General features: G+C 41.3%; 2 protein-coding genes and 1 long non-coding RNA gene across 3 annotated transcripts in view; 1 reads left to right on the top strand and 2 right to left on the bottom strand.

The window, feature by feature from the left end:
- Positions 1–21,832, top strand: part of LOC310739254 — a 430,707-nt gene that overhangs the window by 239,638 nt on the left and 169,237 nt on the right. The window lies entirely within an intron of this gene.
- The window catches only part of LOC310737268 (craniofacial development protein 2-like), a gene marked incomplete at its 3' end in the record, with an annotated part of 390,247 nt that overhangs the window by 238,672 nt on the left and 129,743 nt on the right, over positions 1–21,832 (bottom strand). The window lies entirely within an intron of this gene.
- The window catches only part of negr1 (neuronal growth regulator 1), a 197,736-nt gene that overhangs the window by 90,147 nt on the left and 85,757 nt on the right, over positions 1–21,832 (bottom strand). Inside the window, exon 4 of the mRNA XM_083563892.1 lies at positions 9,175–9,306. Within this exon, the coding sequence (XP_083420018.1) occupies positions 9,175–9,306 (132 nt within the window). The remainder of the gene's footprint in view (positions 1–9,174; positions 9,307–21,832) is intronic.

The following is a 21,832-nucleotide window of genomic DNA, read 5'->3' on the forward strand; positions in this document are numbered from 1 at the left end:
CTTACCTACAAAACACTAAATGGTTTATCTCCATGTATCTCTCCAGTCTTCTAACACACTACAATCCATCACGCTCCTTCAGAACTCAAAACTCTGGACTTCTAGTAGTTCTAGTAGAATAGCAAAGTCCACTGATGGTGGTAGAACATTCTCACATTTAGCTCCTAAACTTTGGAATAGTCTTCCTGACAGTGTTCGGGGCTCAGACACACATCACATCATAACCTTGTGCTCCAGAACATCTGATCACATCACATTATCAACTTGTGCTGTTAATACCATGAACAGCAGCTACACTAATTCCTCACCACTGCTTCTCTTTCTCTACCCATACTAAGATTGCTCCAGCTCCAGTCACCTCCCACCTCATGAAAATTGTGGACTTTTAAAGTAGTAGATGCCAACCACGCAAACATCCCGAACCATCTAGAGACGTACCAGTGCCAAATGGACCCCACTTCATGTGGAGTTTGGACACTGGATCTCTTTGAGTGTTTAAAGGCTCTGGCATGGAGAAGCTGGTGTTGGATCTGTGATGATCTCAGATGTTGAGATATTTTAGGAGTTGCTCAGTAGCTCCTGGTTCCATAATCTCACCTGACTGTAAAAGACTGTTGAAAGGACATCAGTCATAATCACACACTCCAGTGCTCATCCTAGTTCTCACTCTCCAGTGTTCTGTAGTGTTTAAAGACTATAATCACACTCTTGATGTCACCCAAATGAGGATGAGGTTCCCTTTTAAGTCTGGTTCCTCTCAAGGTTTCTTACTCATAACATCTAAGAGAGTTTTTTCTTGCCACAGTCTCCATGGCTGCTCATCAGGGATAAATACACATCGTTCACCTTCACTCATATTCTGTAAAGCTGCTTTGAGACCATGTGTTTCCATTGTGAAAAGCGCAATAGAAATAAACTTGACTTGACATAATCAAAGATCGCAGACAATCTATTAGAACATGGGGCAGGGCCAAGTGAAGCAGGGCAGAGTGAGGGGCAGAGTGAGGGGCAGGGTAGGGCAAGGTAAGGCAGTGCAGGGCCGGTTGGAGCAAATTGGGCAGGTTGGGTGAAGGTGGTGTGGACCAAGGCAGAGCGCATGGTGGATTTTGGGGGCAGGAGTAGTGTGGTGGGTTTGGATTATGCAGGGCAGGGCATGATAGACTGGGATTGTTCTCCCACGAGTATGTGAAGATTTTGTGCATGGAATTTTATTGTAAGAAGCCGATTTGTGGGACATTTCCTTTCACTCTCTTGTAGCTACTGAAAAGCACCTAGTGATCGATCTGAACTTCTCTGAGCGAAACCAGAATGTTGGATGAAGCCACTGATGGATTCTGCGCTAATGGTTAATCAGTTCTTTTACACCTGGGTTCTTCAAGAAACCCACAAACCCAAATATCTCAAAGTCCAACAAAAAGTTGCGAAGAATCTGAAGTAGTTTCTAAATATTTTACATTTGGAACAAAAATTTATATTATTAATCCTTATTGTGAGAAAATGCATTCATTCAAGACGTAAACATGCGTCTCACCTTTGCATAGAAAAAAAAGAAGTCAAAAAGCAGCTTCTAGTTGGCTAATTAAGATGGGAAATTTGGGTGTGTCTATAGTTAATAATTATAACCCTCGTTATACCAGTCACAAAAAAGCATACCCAAACCTTTTTTTTTTTTGTATTAAACATCCAAATTACACATACACATTACGCATTTAAATCTTTTAACTTTTGCACACACCTCAAACAAAACTCTAATAAACTCTAACAATCGAACCATTGATCCCTCGATCCGTTCATATCAAACCAATATAAAAAATAAATAAATCAAATCAATCAGCATGCAGCCCTGAAGCTTTAATCCTGAAGCTTGTGGCCAGAAAAGTGTAAAAAACATACAAAATGCATTTGAATCCAAGTTGTGAATTTTCTCCTTCTTTTTCTATAAATGCAGTATTTGATGCTCGATCAGCTCGAGGCTTCTGGCTGCTAAAGAAAATAAACCCTGCTCTCAGAGCAGAGAAAAAAAGTGTTAATTGATCTTTTCTGGATCCTGTGAAGGGAATAAAAATGAACGAGTAACCTCAAAAAAAAGTGTTTTTGTGAGTTTTAAAGAAGTAAGGATGAAGTCTTTTGACCTCATAGCATTTTATATATATACACATACACATCAATATATTTAAATTGTATTTATTCACTTTTAAATTATAAATAATAAACCACGAAGGCGGTCTGATAAAGCGTGGTCACTGCTGCGGTACACAAGCTGATTAGGGCACAGCGCAGGCTGATTTATTCCTTCCTTGAAGCAACTTCTCCCACACTTCCTACGACTTTTACACTTTTCTGGCCACAAGCTTCAGGATCGGAGTTAGGAAGGCCACATTATGATTGTCTCTCTGCATTTCCTTGCTCTTGGCTTCGGCAGAAGGAGTTTTTTCTGACTCGGTGAGGTTCAACTTGAATGGATCAGAGCAGAGTTGAGTCTCAGGGAGATTAATTAATCAGAAAGGAGATCACAAGCATTTTCTCCGTCATAGGTCGTGTTCACACCTTCCATTAACATACAACGCCTTAACATACAACGACTTGAGACTTCTTGAGAAGTCTCAAGAAAGCTCATCTGTCCCCAGGGATTTTAACAAGTTTTTAGCACTGCATCATCGAGAGCATCCCGACCAACTCCATCACTGTATGGTACGGCGGCCCTACTGTGTGTGAACGTAAAGCCCTGCAAAGTCTGGTCAAAACCACCCAACGCATCACTGGCACCCAAATACCTGCCATTGAACACCTTCACCACAGCAGATGTCTGTGCAGAGCTCACAACATTATCAAGGACTCTTTACATCCCAGTCACAAACTGTTTAACCTCAGGAACATACAGGAACATACGACAGCTTTTTTCCATCCACCATCACAATACTGAACTCTATCTATCTATCTATCTATCTATCTATCTATCTATCTATCTATCTATCTATCTATCTATCTATCTATCTATCTATCTATCTATCTATCTATCTATCTATCTATCTATCTATCATCCAATGCATCCAATGACGTCCTATATAAGTAATTTCAATAATGTTTCCAATTTGGGGAAGAACCACCTACGGCTGGAAGTCAGTAATTATATGACAAGTGGATGGATACTGAATAAAACAAGCGGCAGGATCTTTCCGTAATCCTCTGCAGTAATCCAAAGCGAACATCTGCTGTCTAATTGAATCGAACTCTAAACACCTTTAAAGGAACATCACTGGGCCTTCGGTGAGACGTCGCGGTTTGTTCTCATCTCGTGCTTTATACAATTTTCCATTAGTGCTCCATTAAATCTTGAAGCCTGCTCCTGTAATAATGACTCTCCTCTTATATCACGAGGTAAAAAAAGAAAAAATAACACAGATCTTCATCTCGATGGAAATTATTTACACCTTTCCGTGTCAGGATCTACCGGGTACACAGCGCGCACTTACGGGTCGGTGGCCATCTTGCCGTTTTTTCCTGTGCCTCCCAGTATTTAAGAAAACCCGAGACTTTAGCTCTGCGCCAGATTATATCACCGGCTTCCTATAGTCCCTGGGATTATGTTGCCACCCTGCCTGCTCTGGATTCTGGTTCTGTTCCTGATCCTGATCCTGATCCAGATCCTGATCTGGTTTTTGAACTGTGGACTGTTTTTCAGTTTGTGTTTTGCCAAAACCTAAAAACCAAAACATCCATAAACCAGCAAACAGAACAATAAAGGGCAGACCTTTATTGTTCTGTTTGCTGGTTTATGGATGTTTTGGTTTTTTGGTTTTTGGTTCTCTTCCTGCATTGCCCTGTTGGCCTGTGTTTTTGACCCTGGACTGTTTTTGGACTGTGATTTTGCCTTGCCCCATTGCTCTGCTTCCTTTTTTTTTTATTAAAGCCTATTTTCTCTGTACTTCTGTGTGCATCCTGCATTTTGGTCCTCCCTCCCAATCTCCACTCACCTAGTCATCCGCAAGATTTCTGACAGAATATTCTGTCCCAAAATATAGACCCAGTGGATGTATTAAAGCGTTGGGCTTGCTCCGCCGCAGACTAACAATTCAGGGACCCAACCGAGACGGTTGATATAATTTGAAGCTTAGCCTCCAGCGGATAACTGAGTATTTTCGGGTGCGTCATGAACAATGGGCAAACCAGCTGGTTCTAAATAACCTCCTGAGACAGCTGTCCCTCCGGCCCCTGAGCTCTGTGGGGGGGCTACCCAACCATAGCCTTACTGCCTGACGGGGGATGTTGCCCAGCTCTTCTGACCCGCCAAGATCACCTTTATGCCTGTCTGCCCTGCTGAGCATGCCCCCAAGCCGCTCCAGAGTCCTGACGAGGGCGCCGCTCTGCTCCAGAGTTCACGCAGAGGGCGCCGCTCCGCTCCAGACTCCCGCTGAGGGTGCCGCTCCGCTCCAGAGTCCCGCCAAGGGACCAATCCTTGCTGACTATGTTGCTCCACCCCCCGGGTTTCTCCAAGGTGTTCCCTGGCCTTTTGGTTTTGCTGACAACGTGGTCCAGACCTCTGCAGAGGGCGTCACTCTGCCTCAGACCGCAGAGGGCTTCGCTTCACCTCAGACCTCCTCAGAGGGCGTCGCTTCGCCTCAGACCTCCGCAGAAGGCGTCGCTTCGCCTCAGACCTCCGCAGAAGGCGTCGCTCCGCCTCATCACATCGGCCAGAAAGTGCTTGGGGCAGCTACCTGGAGGCTCGCTCCATGCTTCATCCGGCCTTTCCTGACCTTCAAGGCATTTTTCCTCGCAGTCCCGCTGTGTCAGCCGCTGGCACCCGACTTTACTCGTGCCCAGGATTTTCGTGACTGTCCAGTATTTTGACCCTGGAATGTTTTTGGACTGTGTTTTTGCCTTGCCCTATTTCTCAGCTTATTTTTTTTTAAACCTGTTTTCACCTTACTCCTGTGGCATCCTGCATTTGGGTCCCCACTCACCTAGTCACCTGCAAAATACACTCTGATAATAATCTAGCCATGCATCGTGTCTCTGTACCTCGTGTCCTGCCGCGTTTCTGACATTATGTACTGTACGCGAAAAAATCATGCAGGATATACAGTAGGTATTAATCCGGGATGTCAGGGACGTGATGACACGCAGACGCAGTAGGTTCGCTGAAAAAGCTCAGAATTCGCACGGCTATGTGACATCACCTAATCTGTCACGTTTGTTTATTTATTTATTTTCCGCATAGCGAGGAGAGGCGGCGTTCGGGACACAGGGTACGGAGGAGAGCACGAAGCAGAGGATAGACATCTGGTGCTTTTTTGCATAAAATCTAAGACAAACAGGGCCACGTATCACGCTTTTTACGGCTCTTAACTGTTTTTATGTTTCTAATAAGAAGGCACGCATTGTTTTTGAGGAGCTCGCATGCGTGTCGATGAGGCTCCAGTTAACCGACAGCTGTGCTGAGCTGAGATCTGCAAAGCAGGAGATTTTTAGTAATGAGTTTGTTTGTTAAATGAGCCTGAGCCACAGCGATTATAATACAGCAAATACTCTGGGCTTTTATAATGCTTAATGCTGAAGAAGGAAGGAGATAGGTGTGTGTGAAGGTGAAGGTGTCAGGCACTGTGCATCCCTCCATCCCTCCATCCATCCATCCATCCATCCATCCATCCATCTGTCTCTGCATCCATCCATCCCTCCATCCCTCCATCCATCTATCCATCCATCCATCTGTCTCTGCATCCATCCATTTATCCATACGTTCACTTAAACCATATATGTGTATATATACATTCACCTCTCCATCCTTCCATCCATCTTTCCATCCAGCCAGTCAGAAGAAGAAGAAGAAAAGGAAGAAGAAGAATTTAGAAGCATGTCCATGTTACATAAACACTAGAGCACAGTATGTGCCTTTCTTCACATATCCCAGCTTGTTAGGAAGTTGGAGTCAAAGTGCAAGGTCAGCCAGCACACAGGGCCCCCTGGAGCATTAGGGGTTGGAGCAGAGAGGGTTAAGGTCCATGTTTAAAAGTCCAACTGCAGCAGCTTGGCAGTGCTATAGCTTGTACCTCTAACCTTCTGATCAATAACCCAGGGCCTTAACCGCTGAAGCCACCACTGTCCTGTCAAAAAGATCCTTCATTTTCCCTGGTTGGAAACTGTTGTATGAAAGGGGAGCACTAACTTATGAACTAAAGACCTGACTATAAGTGAAGTAAGGGTTATAAAAACGTATCCATTTATTAGCATTCTGTATAGTTAGCACATCCTTTTTCTCAATCTATAATTCATTTATGGAAATTTGAAGGTGTTTTTTTACAGTAAACAAGCATCAAGGGTCATAACAAGCATCTGAACTGTAGCTTACACGGCAAAATCCGCAACGTTCTTCTAAGCAAACTTAGCAGCCAACGTGTCCGTCTGAAGAGCGTCCATCACTGCACTATGCCAAGAATTACAATCTTATTTCTAGCTATAAGAATCGTATCGACTTTATTTTAAGAATAAAATATTAAATAAGAGCAGATTGTGTAAAATTATTCTTTGTGTTTTCTCTTTTCTTGAAATTGAGTTATTTTACCTGCACATTGATCTTAATTACCATCAAAAATATATATAAATTGTTCTGTAGTTTGATTTCAGTTTCTCATGTTGAAATGTTTGTGTTCAGCGATGACAAAATACATTCAATAATCTTTCATGTTGCAGTAAACTGACGCATTTTGAGAAGCTGTAAGTAATGATTTCGCTTTGTTTTCGCCCCGTAATCACTGTGTTACAAAACCCTCTTCATTTGAATAAATAATTGTTGACTATGCACCTGCACGTGATCTTGATTTGAATTGTGATCTTTTTAGTTGAAATGCTTCGTATCATTGTTAAACAGAATATATAATGATAACGATCCTAAAATTGAGAGGAATTTTTTTTAGAAGCTCTGTTTTTAAGATCTTTTCGCACCAATTAAGAAACGCAAAAAAACAATAATTCTGCTACTTGAAATAAAATGTTTTAATGCTTATTTTAAGACATTTCGTTCTTTTCTGAAGCCTGAATATTTTTTGTTATTTCATGAAATCTTACCAAGTGTAATTATTTCACTGCACTGGCAGATCATTTGACATGTTTCTACACTGAATCTTCTTAAATCGTGCATTTATTTCTTATATTTAGACAGGTCTCTTTTTTTGCAGTGTGCCAACCTTAGAAGACTGCGGAAGTGAAAGCCAAAAATTATGCATGCAAACAAGCCAAAAAATTACTAATGGGGGACCTAAATGAGAACTTTGAACTGGGTTTCTGAAGGTTCACTGTCAAATTGAAGACTTTTTAAGACACACCCTACTTAGGGAACTACATCCATGTTTTGGTTGTTTTAGCACCATGACACATTGGCATTTAACAATGAAAGTATTGGCAACCTTGACTTACACCTAATAAGATGTGGCCATGTTTAAATTCGTGCCAACACGAATTAAAAAAATTGGCGTTTAGGACCGTTTCATTGGCAACGGGAGAGTGCGATACATTTTCATTTATAGCATTTGGCAGTAAAATTATCCCAAACATACAGATTTGGTGTGTTTGGGATTTGAACTCACAGCCTTCAGATGCAAAGTCCAAAGCGTAAGTTACCACCTCCACCCAGTCCTGGACTTGGGTTTAGACACAGAGCTGTATCAGAGGTAAAAAGCACTAGCGGATCTGCTTTCAAGAATCAGGCTTTACATTGCACACCTAGGGAAGGTAAGTGTCTTTGCTTAAGGGCGAAACTGTAGAGGTCAGGGTTCTCCATAAAACAAAAGCCTTTGTTTTCCGACAGTATATTTGCTTATTACAATTAACAGCTATAATCTGCAATTAGCCCAGAGGTCAAGTCTCCTCTTCCTCTAAAAAGATGTAATTATTTTTAAAGCGAAATGAAATTACGTCGGCGTGGATTCAATTATAGCGATAACCCCTGAAATGTCAAAGTCGCATTATCCCTAAGCAATTAAGCTAATGCAACGTCGCAACTACCTTTAAGGTAGTAACGTCGCATTTTCGGACGCGGCTGTGCATCTTGTCGACTAGTCATCGAGCTATCTGCTGAAGAAAGAGCTAATTGATAAATGCTGATGTTCCGGGCCGGATGATCTAATCATAGAGAAGCTGTGATCCTTCACGGAGACTTCGGAGCGAGAAAATTTGTTTGTCAGGCATGACGCGGATTTATGCGGATCGTCTCTTGCAACCTCACACTTTCATTTCAGGACACAGTAAGGTAACACCTCACGTCTAATCCCGGCCCTGACACCTGCTCGGCTACCGTTAGGAGCCTGAATCGACTTGCTCTGATGGACGAGAGCGCCTCGAAAGTGATAGACTGTTATTAAGGCCGTGTAAGGTTTTCCTTTTTCGCCCTCAACGGGAGCTTTTTGCCTCGTACTGGAGGCAGATCTGGACACACGCTGGAACATCGGGCGTGATTGAAGCAAAGAACCAGAAAAGTGTTTGCTACTCAGAGATGCTGATCTTTTTCGCTTTGTTTCTCATTAGGACGTATCAACAGGATTGACTGGGTGGAGCAGGAACATGAGTTATGACTCGGGGCCTGTCACGGCTCGACGTGCTGACATTTCCATGCGCCCGCCTGCCCTGACTGTGAGTATGGAGGGGTGTCGCTTGACGAGCCAACGCCACACATACCGATCTGAGAGTCCGGACGTCTGATTTATGCGCTCGCACTTCCTGTGATTCAGCATATGGCATCAACACAAAGAGATTAACGAGGCCAGTGGCCGCGGGAAAAAAAAGAACGAGGGAAAAGAAAAGAGAAATCGCAGAACGTCCGGCCCCCTCCTTTTTCGTTCCGGCAGAGCCACATCCTGACTATAAGCGTGATGAGTAAAGTCAGTATAATTCATTAAAACGTGCAGTGCTCATTACTGTCTTTTCAGACTTTTGAGAGACTCATTACCTGCATAATAGAAGAGTCCTTCTAACACTGAGACCATTCCTCACTGGAAATTAATCATCTCGGCATTGGACGGGGCGGAAAAAAAAGGGGATTCTCTCGTTAAATATTAAAAATCTTCCACACAATGAATTCGGTTCTAATTTCCACCCACTCGCTGTCCCCGGCGAGATAAAAATAAGCCCGTGGAAAGGGTGCGTGTGCAGCATCGGGGACAAAAAGGGTGGAGAAATACTTACAGTTGACTGTGACTTTTACAGTCCGGGTGTCAGGAGAAGCAATATCGTTCTCGGCGCCGCATTCATAATCCCCCGCCGCATCCCGAGTTATTCCGCTTATGTTCAGATATTCTCCGCTTTCGAACTTGCTGGCTGTGAACGAAAAAATAAATCAAACGTAGGCATTAGCAAACAATTACAAGTTTCCTGTGAAGGTAAAGTTTGCAGTCTGGGATTCGTAAATGCTGCACCTACACATCATCCGAAGCATTTCCTCTGAACAACCGTGCAACTTTGTCGAAACCTTTGCTTGCATCAGAAGAGAACAAACCTAAATATCGTTATGTTCCCTTTTTTTGAGCCTCCAATCTTCTTGGAAGACTTGATTTGTCCTCATTCATCCACAAGAGTTTTAGTGCGGTGAGGAGGCCTGGGGTGCAGCTCACATTCATTGTTCAGAAGGGTTTGGGCTCTACAGAAGGAGAACTTCCTTTTCAACCCATTTAAATAGTGAACAGGTTTTATTCTTCTAGTTCGAGTGAAGGGAAAATGTCATGCTTCTGCATCCAAAGACGTTCAATACAATCGTGTGCCTTCAACGTAAAAAAAAACGCATATAGCTGTAAAAACAGTTGTCCCAATACTTTAGCCATAGAATGTCGCATTAAATGAAAGAACGTATCAAATGATTTGAGTCACTGAGACGAACGCAAATTTCCAGAGTTGCTTAAAATAAGAGCGACAATAAAAAATGATTGTGCAATGATTACGTTGCAACCAGTAAAAAAGTTGGGCGGGGCGCAACCAGTAAAAAAGTTGGGCAGGGCTAATAAAGAAGCGGTAGTTCGGTAGTTAAGGCTCTGGGTTGCCAAGTATCGCCAAGCTGCCACACTTGGCACCCTTGAGAAAGGCCCTAAACTCTCCGTACAGCTTCGTAACATCCCTTGGATATGCGAAGAAAGAATTTCACAGTCGATGTGACAAAAAAACCAGTCCGCTTTACCTTCAATTTCAACTTGAAATGACGAATTGCATTGCAAATGAAGCGCTTTTTAGATTTAAAAAAAATCTATATCATTCCAAGTCCTGAAAGATGCTCCAAACTGCAACTGCAAAGAAAGAGTGCGAATGCTTTAACACATTAACAACAGCAAATTGTTTTTTTTTGTTAATATATCTATTTATATCCTCCTCGTTCCAGACGCGTATCCTGACTCAGCGAATGGCGGGAGGAATAATACTTAAAAAAAATAATAATAACGCAAAGAAAACAAAAAAACAATGGAGGATCTGCTAAAACGAGAGTCTGCTTTTGTGTTATTGTGGCGAAACGCAATCGCGGGCCTGTCAGGAACTTTTATCTTGGTGGATAAACCTCCCGAGAGAAAACAAGCGCCCCTTCGCTCTCGCGATCAAAAATTACTCCCCGAACCGTGTCATTTGCATACGCGTTTGTGTCATTGAGCAAAAAAAACAAAAACAAAACAATGCGATACAAAAGACGTCCTTATAGCAGCAAACGAACGCGCCGATTTGGAGAAGTTCGGGGCTATTAAGGAAGCGGCTGAGACACGCATCTCGGGTGACAAGGTGCTATTTTACCTCCACCGCTTCGCAAATGAGTCGAGCCGAAGATAATTTTCCTCCGGAATGCAATCGAGTGAAACGCGGCGCAGCGAGCGTCGTCGCCTTCGTCGCCCCTGCCCTCTGACTTGCTGTGAAATCGCTGTACGCTGCGTTTTATATACAATATATAATCTACATAATACAGTCGGATTCTATTCTCAATGCAGCTTTTCTTCAGGAATGATTCTACTCAATGCCAAAAGTATTGGGACACCCGACATTTACATTTACGCCATTTTATCAGACGCCCCCTATCCAGAGCCACATACATTTATCTCGTTCATCCGACCGAGCAGCGATGGTGTTAAGGGCCTCGTTCAGGGGCCTACACATGACAGCTTGGCATGGCTGCGATTTTAACCCGCAACCTTCGGATCCGAATTCCAATGCCGTAACCACTAGGCTGCAACTCCCCACCCTTTTCCACAAAATGTCGGAGGCACACAATTGTTTTTTTTTGCACGTCTTCGGATGCATTTCGTAAAGTCTTGCATTCGGACCATCATTGTTCAAAAGCCATCAGTGATTTTTTACACATTGATGTTTATGCTAGACTTGATGGCAAAAGTATTAGGATACTTTTCCCCTTTACTTAAACTGCAAGACCCAAACCCTGCTCCACCATGACAATGCCCCAAAGTGCACTAAGCCAGCTCCATTTGCTTTCCATGAGTTGGAGTTGAAGACCTTCTGCTCTGAACGCTGACTGCTAAAACGCAATCAGTTCGGGGTTTCGTTCATCTTTTTATTGTCGCTCTTATTTTTGAGCAATTTGTGTTCGCCTCTGTGACTCGAATCATTTGATTTGTGTGTGAATTCATTTAATGACTTACACACCGGTGTTTAATCTAGCCCGATGGCAAAAGTATTGAGACACCTGAATTCTCCTGACTGTATGTGGTTCTTCCACAAACAATAGTACTGGACGTCTTGGAATTTTTCCTTCACTTGAACCAGGAGACCCCAACCCGTTTCAGCATGACATGAAGTGCACAAAGCCGTCTGAATAAAGAGTGGAAGATCTCCTGCTATAGAGCTCCAAACCTTATAAAAGATAAATGTAACTGAACCCCAGGCCTCCTCACCTTCTCACCTACATAAATACCTGACTTTACTAACACCTCAAACAAATCTCCACAAGCTGATTGCGTGCTAATCATTTCTGATTCCTTATGAATCTTCAGAGGAGACTCTTCATCCGAGTGGATCATCTCTTCGCTCAGATTTCACACTGCACCGCCTCTGATCATCCTTATTACAGCGAAAGGTCGGAATTAGCACAGACCCCTGACACGAGTGCGGCGTATTTCTGCCGTGCGCCCACACGTTCATCGAGAGCGTTCTCCCACACGTTGTGGGTTACGTGATCAGAACCGAGCGAGGAAGTCAAATACGTGGAGGAAGAAAAAAAAGGAAACCTGCAACATGCCGACCAAATTAGGCAAATCAGGGGAGGTTAATCTGCGATCCCACATTGCTCTGTGCTGAGCGCAGTCACAGTAAGCAATTTCTCACATTGTGTTGAAAGCATGCGGCACGCTTTCCTTCAGGTCTGCCTGCTGCTGATAGGACGAGTGCAGCTGGAGAATACATTACAGAGCGAGACGATGGCGCTCTCTCTCTCTCTCTCTCTCTCTCTCTCTCTCTCTCTCTCTCTCTCTCTCCATTTCCACAGTTAACCCCTGAGAGAATACAGCAGCACCCCACTAAAAGATGCACAAGTGTTTCCTGTGGGTGTTCATCCTGCTGTCGGCCATGAATTATCCCCCATACACACACACACACACACACACACACACACACACACACACACCAATTTGCTTTCTCTTACCTTTCCATCTCCTCCACTAAGCCTGCAAACTCCTCAGTTTGGCCCTGCGCTCTACAGATTAACCAGCAACTGTTCCTCTGGCAGAGATGCAGATTGTGTCAAAAGAACAATTCAGAAAAAGAAAAAAAGAAACGAATTCGGTCCTGAGTTACTGATGCAAATTTTTACGTGAGAAATTTCTTTTTATTTGTATATTTTTATAAAATTTAGGATTTAAGTAAAAAAAATTATTCTATACAAAGATCTAATAAAAGATAAACTTTAATTGCTTATCTGATTTTAAAATAAAACGATTATTTCATTCAAAAATAAAACAAAACTTGAATAATATAAAATCAAATGAAACAAAATAAATGACTTTTTTATTGAATTAAAAGAATTAGATTAGGGAAAAAATACACTCAAATATGTTCAAATTTTATCATTAATTTGTGAAGCATTATAATGATTATTATTACAGCGAAATCGCTCATTATATATAGATGAAAGTGATTTTTTAAATTATTATTATTAAAATAATATTTCATTAAGAAGACCATTTCAATCAATCAATGTAAATTAATAAATAAAATTAAATAAAACTAGTCTGGAGTAGATTAGAAAATCACATCAGAAATCACACACACACACACACACACACACACACACACACAAATGAAAATGCAATCTGTGGTTTAAACAAAAAAAAAACTTAGGAAAAAAAGAAAAAAAAATCTAACTAGCGATGATGAGAAAAAAGTATTTAATATAAACATTAATAATTAAATGTTAATTATATTTTTCTTCTTGTTATTATTACCGTCAATTAATTATTATTTGCTCTAAATTGAAAATAAATTAAATAAAACACAGAAAAGCATTCAGTCGATGCTCCAAAGATCACGACTTCGAGCCTCAGCACTGAAACTGGACCTGCTCTCTGTGTGGGCGGGGCATAATCTCTCTCTCTCTCTCTCTTTCTCTCTCTCTCTCTCTCTCTCTCTCTCTCTCTCTCTCTCTCTCTCTCTCTCCCTTGTCAATCAAAGAGCCTTTAACCATTCGTGGGCGTATGGTGTTCGCGTGGGCGTCGAGAGAGTTACAGCTTCAGAAAGATGCTCTACGCTCGCAGCTTTGCAGCTCCAGAGAAAACAAGACGAATCTTTCTGTGTTGTTCTTCCAACTTCTCTTCATCACTTCTTCATGTGAACCGAGATGTCGACCTGCATTCAATAAGAGCTCGGATTTTACTGTATCATTTCATGGCTCTGAAGAACAATCAGATGAAGGCATTAAATCGTCCTGTATAAAGCATTATTCGCTACATATAGTTGTCTGGAAGGTGTTACTAGCGTTGGGCTAACGGCGCTAATCCCGGCTCCAGCTTTCAGAAGTGGAACGAACTCATCTTCGTGTTATTATGATGTACCAGAGATTTATTGTGAATAAAAGAGAATGATCTTCCTGAGTTCACACCGAGGTTGGAGGGGATGGTCTATAAAATGACGAACAGGAGAAGCTCTCTGAATGGTGACGCCTGTTTCTTCTTCCTGGCTTTAAAGGAAGACGGCAGTGCTGAGGAACAGAGCTTCGAGAGGGAAATATTTCTCTGTACTAGAAAAATATAAAAAAAAATTGCTCACTGCAACTAACAGCATGTTACTAAAAACTCTGGTCTCCAGGTGAACATACTGAAATTGGCTTCAGCTGTGAATGTGGTCACGTAACGAACACAAACATGGGGAGAAACGTGTCTCGGTGTCGCTGGTGGATGAACTACACAAACCTTCAGCACTTCAGTTAAAGTCCAGATACAATAAAAGTTAAAGTGTCCCTTTAAACGTTCTCTTGAGTAAAAGTACAAAAGTTTTTGCCTTCAAATGAACTTAAGTTCCCAAAGTACTAATTTATTAAACCTATAATGTTCCTGTTATCATTTTTTTTCACAAGATTCTTCACTTAATCACCTCAGTTTCTGTGTAAAGACTCGAATGTGACTCTCAGCACACTGATCTATCAATAGAATGATATTAATGACTCAAACACTGATTGATTTCTATTACAATCATCATGAACACAAAACCTTCTTTGCAACTACTTTAATAAAAACATGTGAATGAGGTCATGTGTGTTGTGGTGAGTTCGAGTCTGGAGTTCCTTCATCATTTATTTCTCTCTAAATGCTCATCTCCTCACTCCTCCACCTTCTCTCTCCATCTGTGATTTCCTCCTTCTCCTCTCTGTCTGCTCAATTTTCCTCATTCCCCTTCTCATTTCTCACTACGTCTCCTCCTCCTCTCTAAGTCTTCTCACATCACTTCTCCTTCTCCTACTTCTTCTCCTTTCCCAGTGTCCTCACTTCTTCTCATTCCCCTTCTCATTTCTCACTACGTCTCCTCCTCTCTAAGTCTTCTCACATCACTTCTCCTCCTCCTCCTTCTTCCCCTTTCCCAGTGTCCTCACTTCTTCTCATTCCCCTTCTTATTTCTCACTACGTCTCCTCCTCCTCTCCCAGTCTTCTCACACCTCTCTATCTTCCTCCTTTACAACCTCATTACTACCACAATTCATTTGTTGCCTCCTCTTTCTTCCAGTATTTATTCACTTCTTCACCCTTATTCTCCTTCCGTCATCCTCCTCTTCTTACATCATCCTCCTCTATCTCTTCACTCCACCTCCTTTTCAACATTTACTCCCTTAATGCTCATCCACAACTTTTTTCTTCTGCAACTGACCCGTTTTCATCTCATCACTGACCTCCACACAGGACAACACCTTACTCCAGAATTGTGTTTGTTATGTGACAAAACTTTTAATACTGAAGCTGATGTGAGTTGCAGGACTTCCTTCAGAAGATCACACCTCATGAATGCATGTGATTCATCTTTAGTGCAAGTCGATGTGTTTTATAACTTATTAGTGCAAAGATCCTGAAAGATACTGTGTGTAAAACACTGTTCCAGTGGAACACTAGGGGCGCTCTGTAGAGGAACTAGTAGAACACTAGAGGAAGTGGTAACTCAATGGAGACGATGGGGTTTGGATCAGATCCCAGAATCTCCAAGCTGCCATTGCTGGGCCTTTGATGAAGACTCTTAACCCTCAACTACTCAGTGGGATAAATGAGATAATTGTAAGTTGCTCTGAAAAAGGTCGCCTGTCAAATGGCGTAAATGTAAATGTCAATTACTCGGTTTGATTGCTTTATTAATGAGTGTTACTACGCTGAAGTAACCGCCTGCTGCCTCAGTGTGATGAGGTGACATCATACTTATTCTTCCTAATGGACCCACAAAGCTGCCAATAACTGCATACACATTAGGACATTGGGCAGACGACTTTATCCAGAGCGAATTACAACTGAGCAGGTGAGGGTTAGGGACCTTGTTTAAGGGCCCAGCAGTGGCAGCTGGGTGGTGTTGGGACTTGAACTCACAACCTTCTGATCCAAAGTGTAATGTCTTAACCATTGAGTTTGGGAGGTGGTAGTTCATTGGTTAAGTTGTGAATAATTGTATTTATTTTAAATTGCTTTATTGATCCCACAAGAAAATTGTTATTACAGTGCCACAGTGGACTAAGGGCCTTGATCAAGGGCCCCAAGAGCGGCAGCTTGGCGATACCAGGGCTTGGACCACTGACCTTCCAATCAGCAACCCAGATGCTTAACCACTGAGCTATTACCCCCTAACTGATCGAGAAGGTCAGGGGTTCAAACTCTGGTATCGCCAAACTGCCACCCTTGGGGCCCTTGAGCAAGGCCCTTAATCCTCAGTGCTCTCTGCACCACTGGGACCTTTCTTTCTTTTACCCTAAACACTACAGTGTATGAGAAAATATTTATTTGTATTATTATGGGATGTGCATTTATCTTGTGTATTTATTGTACACTGTTTCATCTCACGCTGCTGTGGTTTTGGATGATCTTTAGTCTTGTGTATCACAAAGCCACGTGGTCATGCTTCGTATCCTAGTCCCAAAGAAGCGGCATTTCATCCAAAGTATTGGGACACCTGAACTTTCCTGCCATATGTGGTTCTGCTCCAAACTTGTACCACTAAGTTGGAGGCACACAATTGCATACGTCTTCGGTTGCGATTTTGCGTTCACTTGAACTTGGAAACCCAAACCTGTTCCAGCATGGAAATGTCCCTGTGCACAAAGCCAGCTCCATGAAGATATGGGTTGGAGTGGAAGATCTCCTGCTATAGAGCTCAAACCTGACTGAACAGCTTCTTACCTGATTTCACTAACACCCTTGTGGCTGCATGAATCTCCACAAATCTCCACAAAATCTAGTGGAACATGAGGGAATAGAGGGAATTATTTCAGCAAATTGGTACTAAATGTGGAATGCAATGCTCCAAAAGCACATTGTGACTAGAACACGCACACTAAGTCAAGGGATAACAACGGCGAGGTGTTAAAGCCTAAACGAAGCATCAAATCCGAAGCAAGATCACACTTGAGTCTACTCGGTAGCACACAATCGCAACCGAGGAAGCTTAAGAAAAGCCGTACCGGACCGGAAGTGTAGAGAGAAGGACACGTTGTGATTGACCTTTCACACGGACCATCACGAAACCGGTGGCAAAAAAACATGTCTTGAAATAAATAAAGAATAAAGAAGACGAGCACTGCTTCCCATTTCGTTATGTATTTTGCTTTTTAGCGCACAAAAAAAAGGTCACACCGGTCCTGTGATGGCTTTCTCGTTTTTATTTTTTATGACCACAGAGGGAAAAAAAAGATGCCAATCTTTAAAGGGTAATTTCATCTCGACAGAACTCAAAGGAAAAGAAAGCAGGAAAAAAAAAAACAGCCGCAGAAATTCTTGTATTTTCAGTTTGGTGGAATAAAAGTTGAGGTTTTCTGTTTTTTTTCCCGTATAATCAACATGCAGTTCGGTTTTTTTGTTCGGGGAAGAGAGAAAGAAGACAGAGGGTATAAAACCGTGACCTCAGGTTTCGCGACGGACGTTTTTTTAAATAACGTCATTCTTCGGGATCGTTCCGACCGAATTTGAAATGAGGTAAAAATGTCGGACTGGAGTCTGAATAAAGCTGAAATCTCGGGTAAGCAGCAGCTGCGTCGAGTCCGTGACCCGCAGAAATCGGCGCCGTCGGCATTCCCAGACACTTCGCCCGAAACCTCCACACTATAGGCAATTTCGCATTCTGTTTGTTTTGGGCTCGTTTTAGGCGTCTGCTTTTCAACAAGTGATATTTATGCTCGATTGGATTGAAATCAACTTGACCGGTGTACGAGTGGCCACTTTCTCCCCTGATGAACTCTTTAGTTGAACTGCCAGAGTGTTTGTGGTCATTTTATTGCAGCATGAGATTGGGGCTGAGCCGTGCTGTGAACAAACACATTTGTTGTTCTTTGTTGTTTTTGTGGTGACACGTACTACAGTACGTGACTATGATCTTCTATGGCTGCACTATGACTATTCCACACTATGACCGCCTATGGTTGCAATATGACATTTTATGGTTTTACTATGACAGATTAGGACACGCCATTGCTTTATTACACCTTGGTTCACTATGACATTTTGATAGACTCACTATGGCGCACTATGATACTGCATTTTCTACTCTGGGATGTCAAATTTTTCATTGCATGGTTTTACTATGACAGTGACTCACTATGAGTTCACCATATGACATTTAATAGACTCGCTAAGACACACTGCTCTAATAAAGGTCATATTGTGAAACCATATATTTTTTTTCATGACCAAATTCGACTCACTATGACACACTATGCTTCCACTACGACAGATTAGGACACACCGTGGCATTACTATATAACACTATAGTTTCACTATGCCATTTCTTTCATGAACTTACTATGACACACTATGATATTACATTGCTACACTGTGATGTCACTATGACATTCCATGGTTTCACTGTCACATTGTGGTATTTATATTATAGTTTTCCTATGACATTTGTATGCACTCACAATGACACAATATGATCCTGCATTGTGATGTCACTAGAGCATTCCATGGTTTCACTATGACAGTCTATAGACTCACTATGGTTTCACCGCATGACATTTAGCGGACTCACTAAGACACACTATGATATTGCATTGCTACACTGTTCCACAGGAATATTTTTCCGGACTCCTTATAACCCACTGTGATTTTTCCATGGTGTCATTTTATTAACTTGCTATGACACACTATGATATTGCATTGTTACACAGAGACATTATGACAATCTATGCTTTCACTATGACATTCAATGAACTTACTTTAATCTTCACAACACATTTAAAACCATGGTATTTCTATGACATAGGTTTGCTATGAGACCCTATGGTTTGTCTATGACATCTTATGGGTTCACTATGACCCACTATGTATTTTAAAGCAATATGATGATTGGAGAGTTTTGTAGTGAGCACTCTTTTTTGTTCCGACACTGATGTGTTGTATCTGAAAGTTTCTTCAGGTACGCTCATTATTTACGCGACTAACAGGGGATAAAGCATTGCACAGTAATTTACAGCGCCATAATCTATAAAAACCAGCGAAATAATTGGGTCTTCCATGCATCATGATTCCCTTCACTGACTTCAATTTTGATGCACAAACACCATTATCAGACGTATAAATTATAAACACGACGGGATAGCACTGTCAAACTGCTTCAAATTGCTTTTCACATTTAATTACTTAAAAGATTTACGTGCATTCGAATATTAATGATGCGATAATTTTATACCTCCACAGGACAAGTGGCACATTACCCCACCGCTATGACACATCATGGTGACATTATGGCGCTCGCTATCATTCTATGGATTCACTATGGGACGCTGTGGCATTTCGATGACACTTCGCTGTAATCCAATGTAACACAATGACGCTGGGGGTTCACTGTGACACACAAAAACGCTGCTGTGCTACACAATGGTTTCACCAGGACATTCTGCAGAGTCAATTATACACACTACAATTTTACTGTGACATTCTATGGTTTCAGGATGGTGAACTTCACGACAACATGCAATCAATTCTTTATAACCTGCTATGGTTTCACTATGACATTTTATAGACTATGACAATTGTCTTGTCTTTCATTCACACACTACGATTTCACCAGGTTCACGTTGAGATTAATGAGTTCACTGATACACTACGATTTCAGTGTGACGTGCTATGGTTTCATAATGACGTGCTACGGTTTACTTTGGCATTCTAAGGTTTCACGATATGACATGTTATGGACCTACTATGACGCATTATTGGATTTACTATTACACTATTGTTTCACTATGACATACTATGGAAACATTGTTACATTCTGTGGTTGAACAATGGCACTACAGTTTTACTATGAGACCCTATGAACTCAATATGACATTCTATGGTTTTAATATGACACACACACACACACACACACTGAGCATTCACTATGACGTACTATAGTTGCATTATGACACATATTGGTTGCACTATGACACTATTCTTCCATTTCTACAAACCATGACATACCATATTACTCTATGGTTTCACTATGACATTCTATGATGCTAGTCTTTCACCATGGCACACTATGGCTACACTATGACATTGTACAAGTTAACTATGACTTTGTATGGTTTCCATATGACACCCTACACTGTCTCTCTGACATTCTATAATTTTACTTTGGCATGCTTTAGTTGCACTGTGGAATTGTATGTACTAACTATGACACTAGTCTTTTACCATGACACTATGACATTCTATAATTTTATTATGATACACTACAATTTCACCATGACACCCCATGGTTTCACAATGACATACTAAACTTTCATAATGACACCCTACAGTTTCACCATGACACACCATGGTTTCACTATGATACACTATTGTTTCACTATGACATTCTATAATTTTATTATGATACACTTCAATTTCACAATGACACCCCATGGTTTCACAATGTCATACTAAGCTTTCATAATGACGCCCTACAGTTTCACCATGACACACCATGGTTTCACAATGACATACTGAATTTTCACAATGACGCCCTACAATTTCACCATGACACACCATGGTTTCACAATGACATACTGAACTTTCATAATGACGCCCTACTGTTTCACCATGACACCCCATGGTTTCACAATGACATACTGAACTTTCATAATGACGCCCTACAGTTTCACCATGACACACCATGGTTTCAATATGATACTCTATGGTTTCCATATGATGCACTACAATTTCACCATGACACACCATGGTTTTACAATAACATTCTAGAGTTCCATAATGATGTACTACGATATCACTATGACACGCTACGGCATAACTATGACACTCTCTGGTTTCACTATGACTTTCTGTGGACTCACTATAACACTAAGGTTTTATTATGACATACCATGAAATCATTATGACTATTACAATGACATTCTATGGTTCCAATATGACAATCTATGATTATAGTGTGGTTGCTTTATGACATATTGGTTTCACTATAACATTTTATGCCAGAGTTTCACTATGACGTTCTATTGACTCACAATTTCAATCGACTTTCACCTTGACACACTACAGTGTAACTATGGCATTCTCTGGTTTCGCTATGACATTCTATGGCCTCATTGTGACACACTAGTACTGGAACATCTTCCCTCCAAAGAGTGGAGTAAATTCTAAGAGCAAATTTGGTTCTAATTGGCACATACCACACTTAAGAGCAGGTTTCACTATGACATTCTATGATTACAATATGATACACTATAATTCATAATGACATAATTCAGTTGCACAACAAAATCTAATGAACTCACTATGACACTTTCAACATCTTGTTTCGCTTCGACACAATGAACTCACTATGTCATTCTAACAGTGACACTACAGGTTTACGATGATACTCTATAAACTTACTATGACATACTATGACTTCAATATGACACACATACTTCAATATCATGTATTTTGGACACACTGATATCTCTAGGATGTTCTATCATTTCTACACACTATGACCACTAATGTTACTTTGTGGATTCAAGGGGACACTTCCACACACCAGACTTCCTTTTTGACATTCGACGGTTTGACTATGACGCTCTATTGCATTACTATGATACACTATGAATTTCATAAGACATTCTATGAACTCGGTATGACACAAAACTTTTATTTTGACAATCTCCTTTTTTTTTTCTTTCCTATGACACACTTTGGCTTTACAATGATACATTATAGATTTCATAAGA

Source organism: Silurus aristotelis (genome assembly GCF_946808225.1).
Source record: "Silurus aristotelis genome assembly, chromosome: 2".
NCBI classification, from domain to species: Eukaryota; Metazoa; Chordata; class Actinopteri; order Siluriformes; family Siluridae; genus Silurus; species Silurus aristotelis.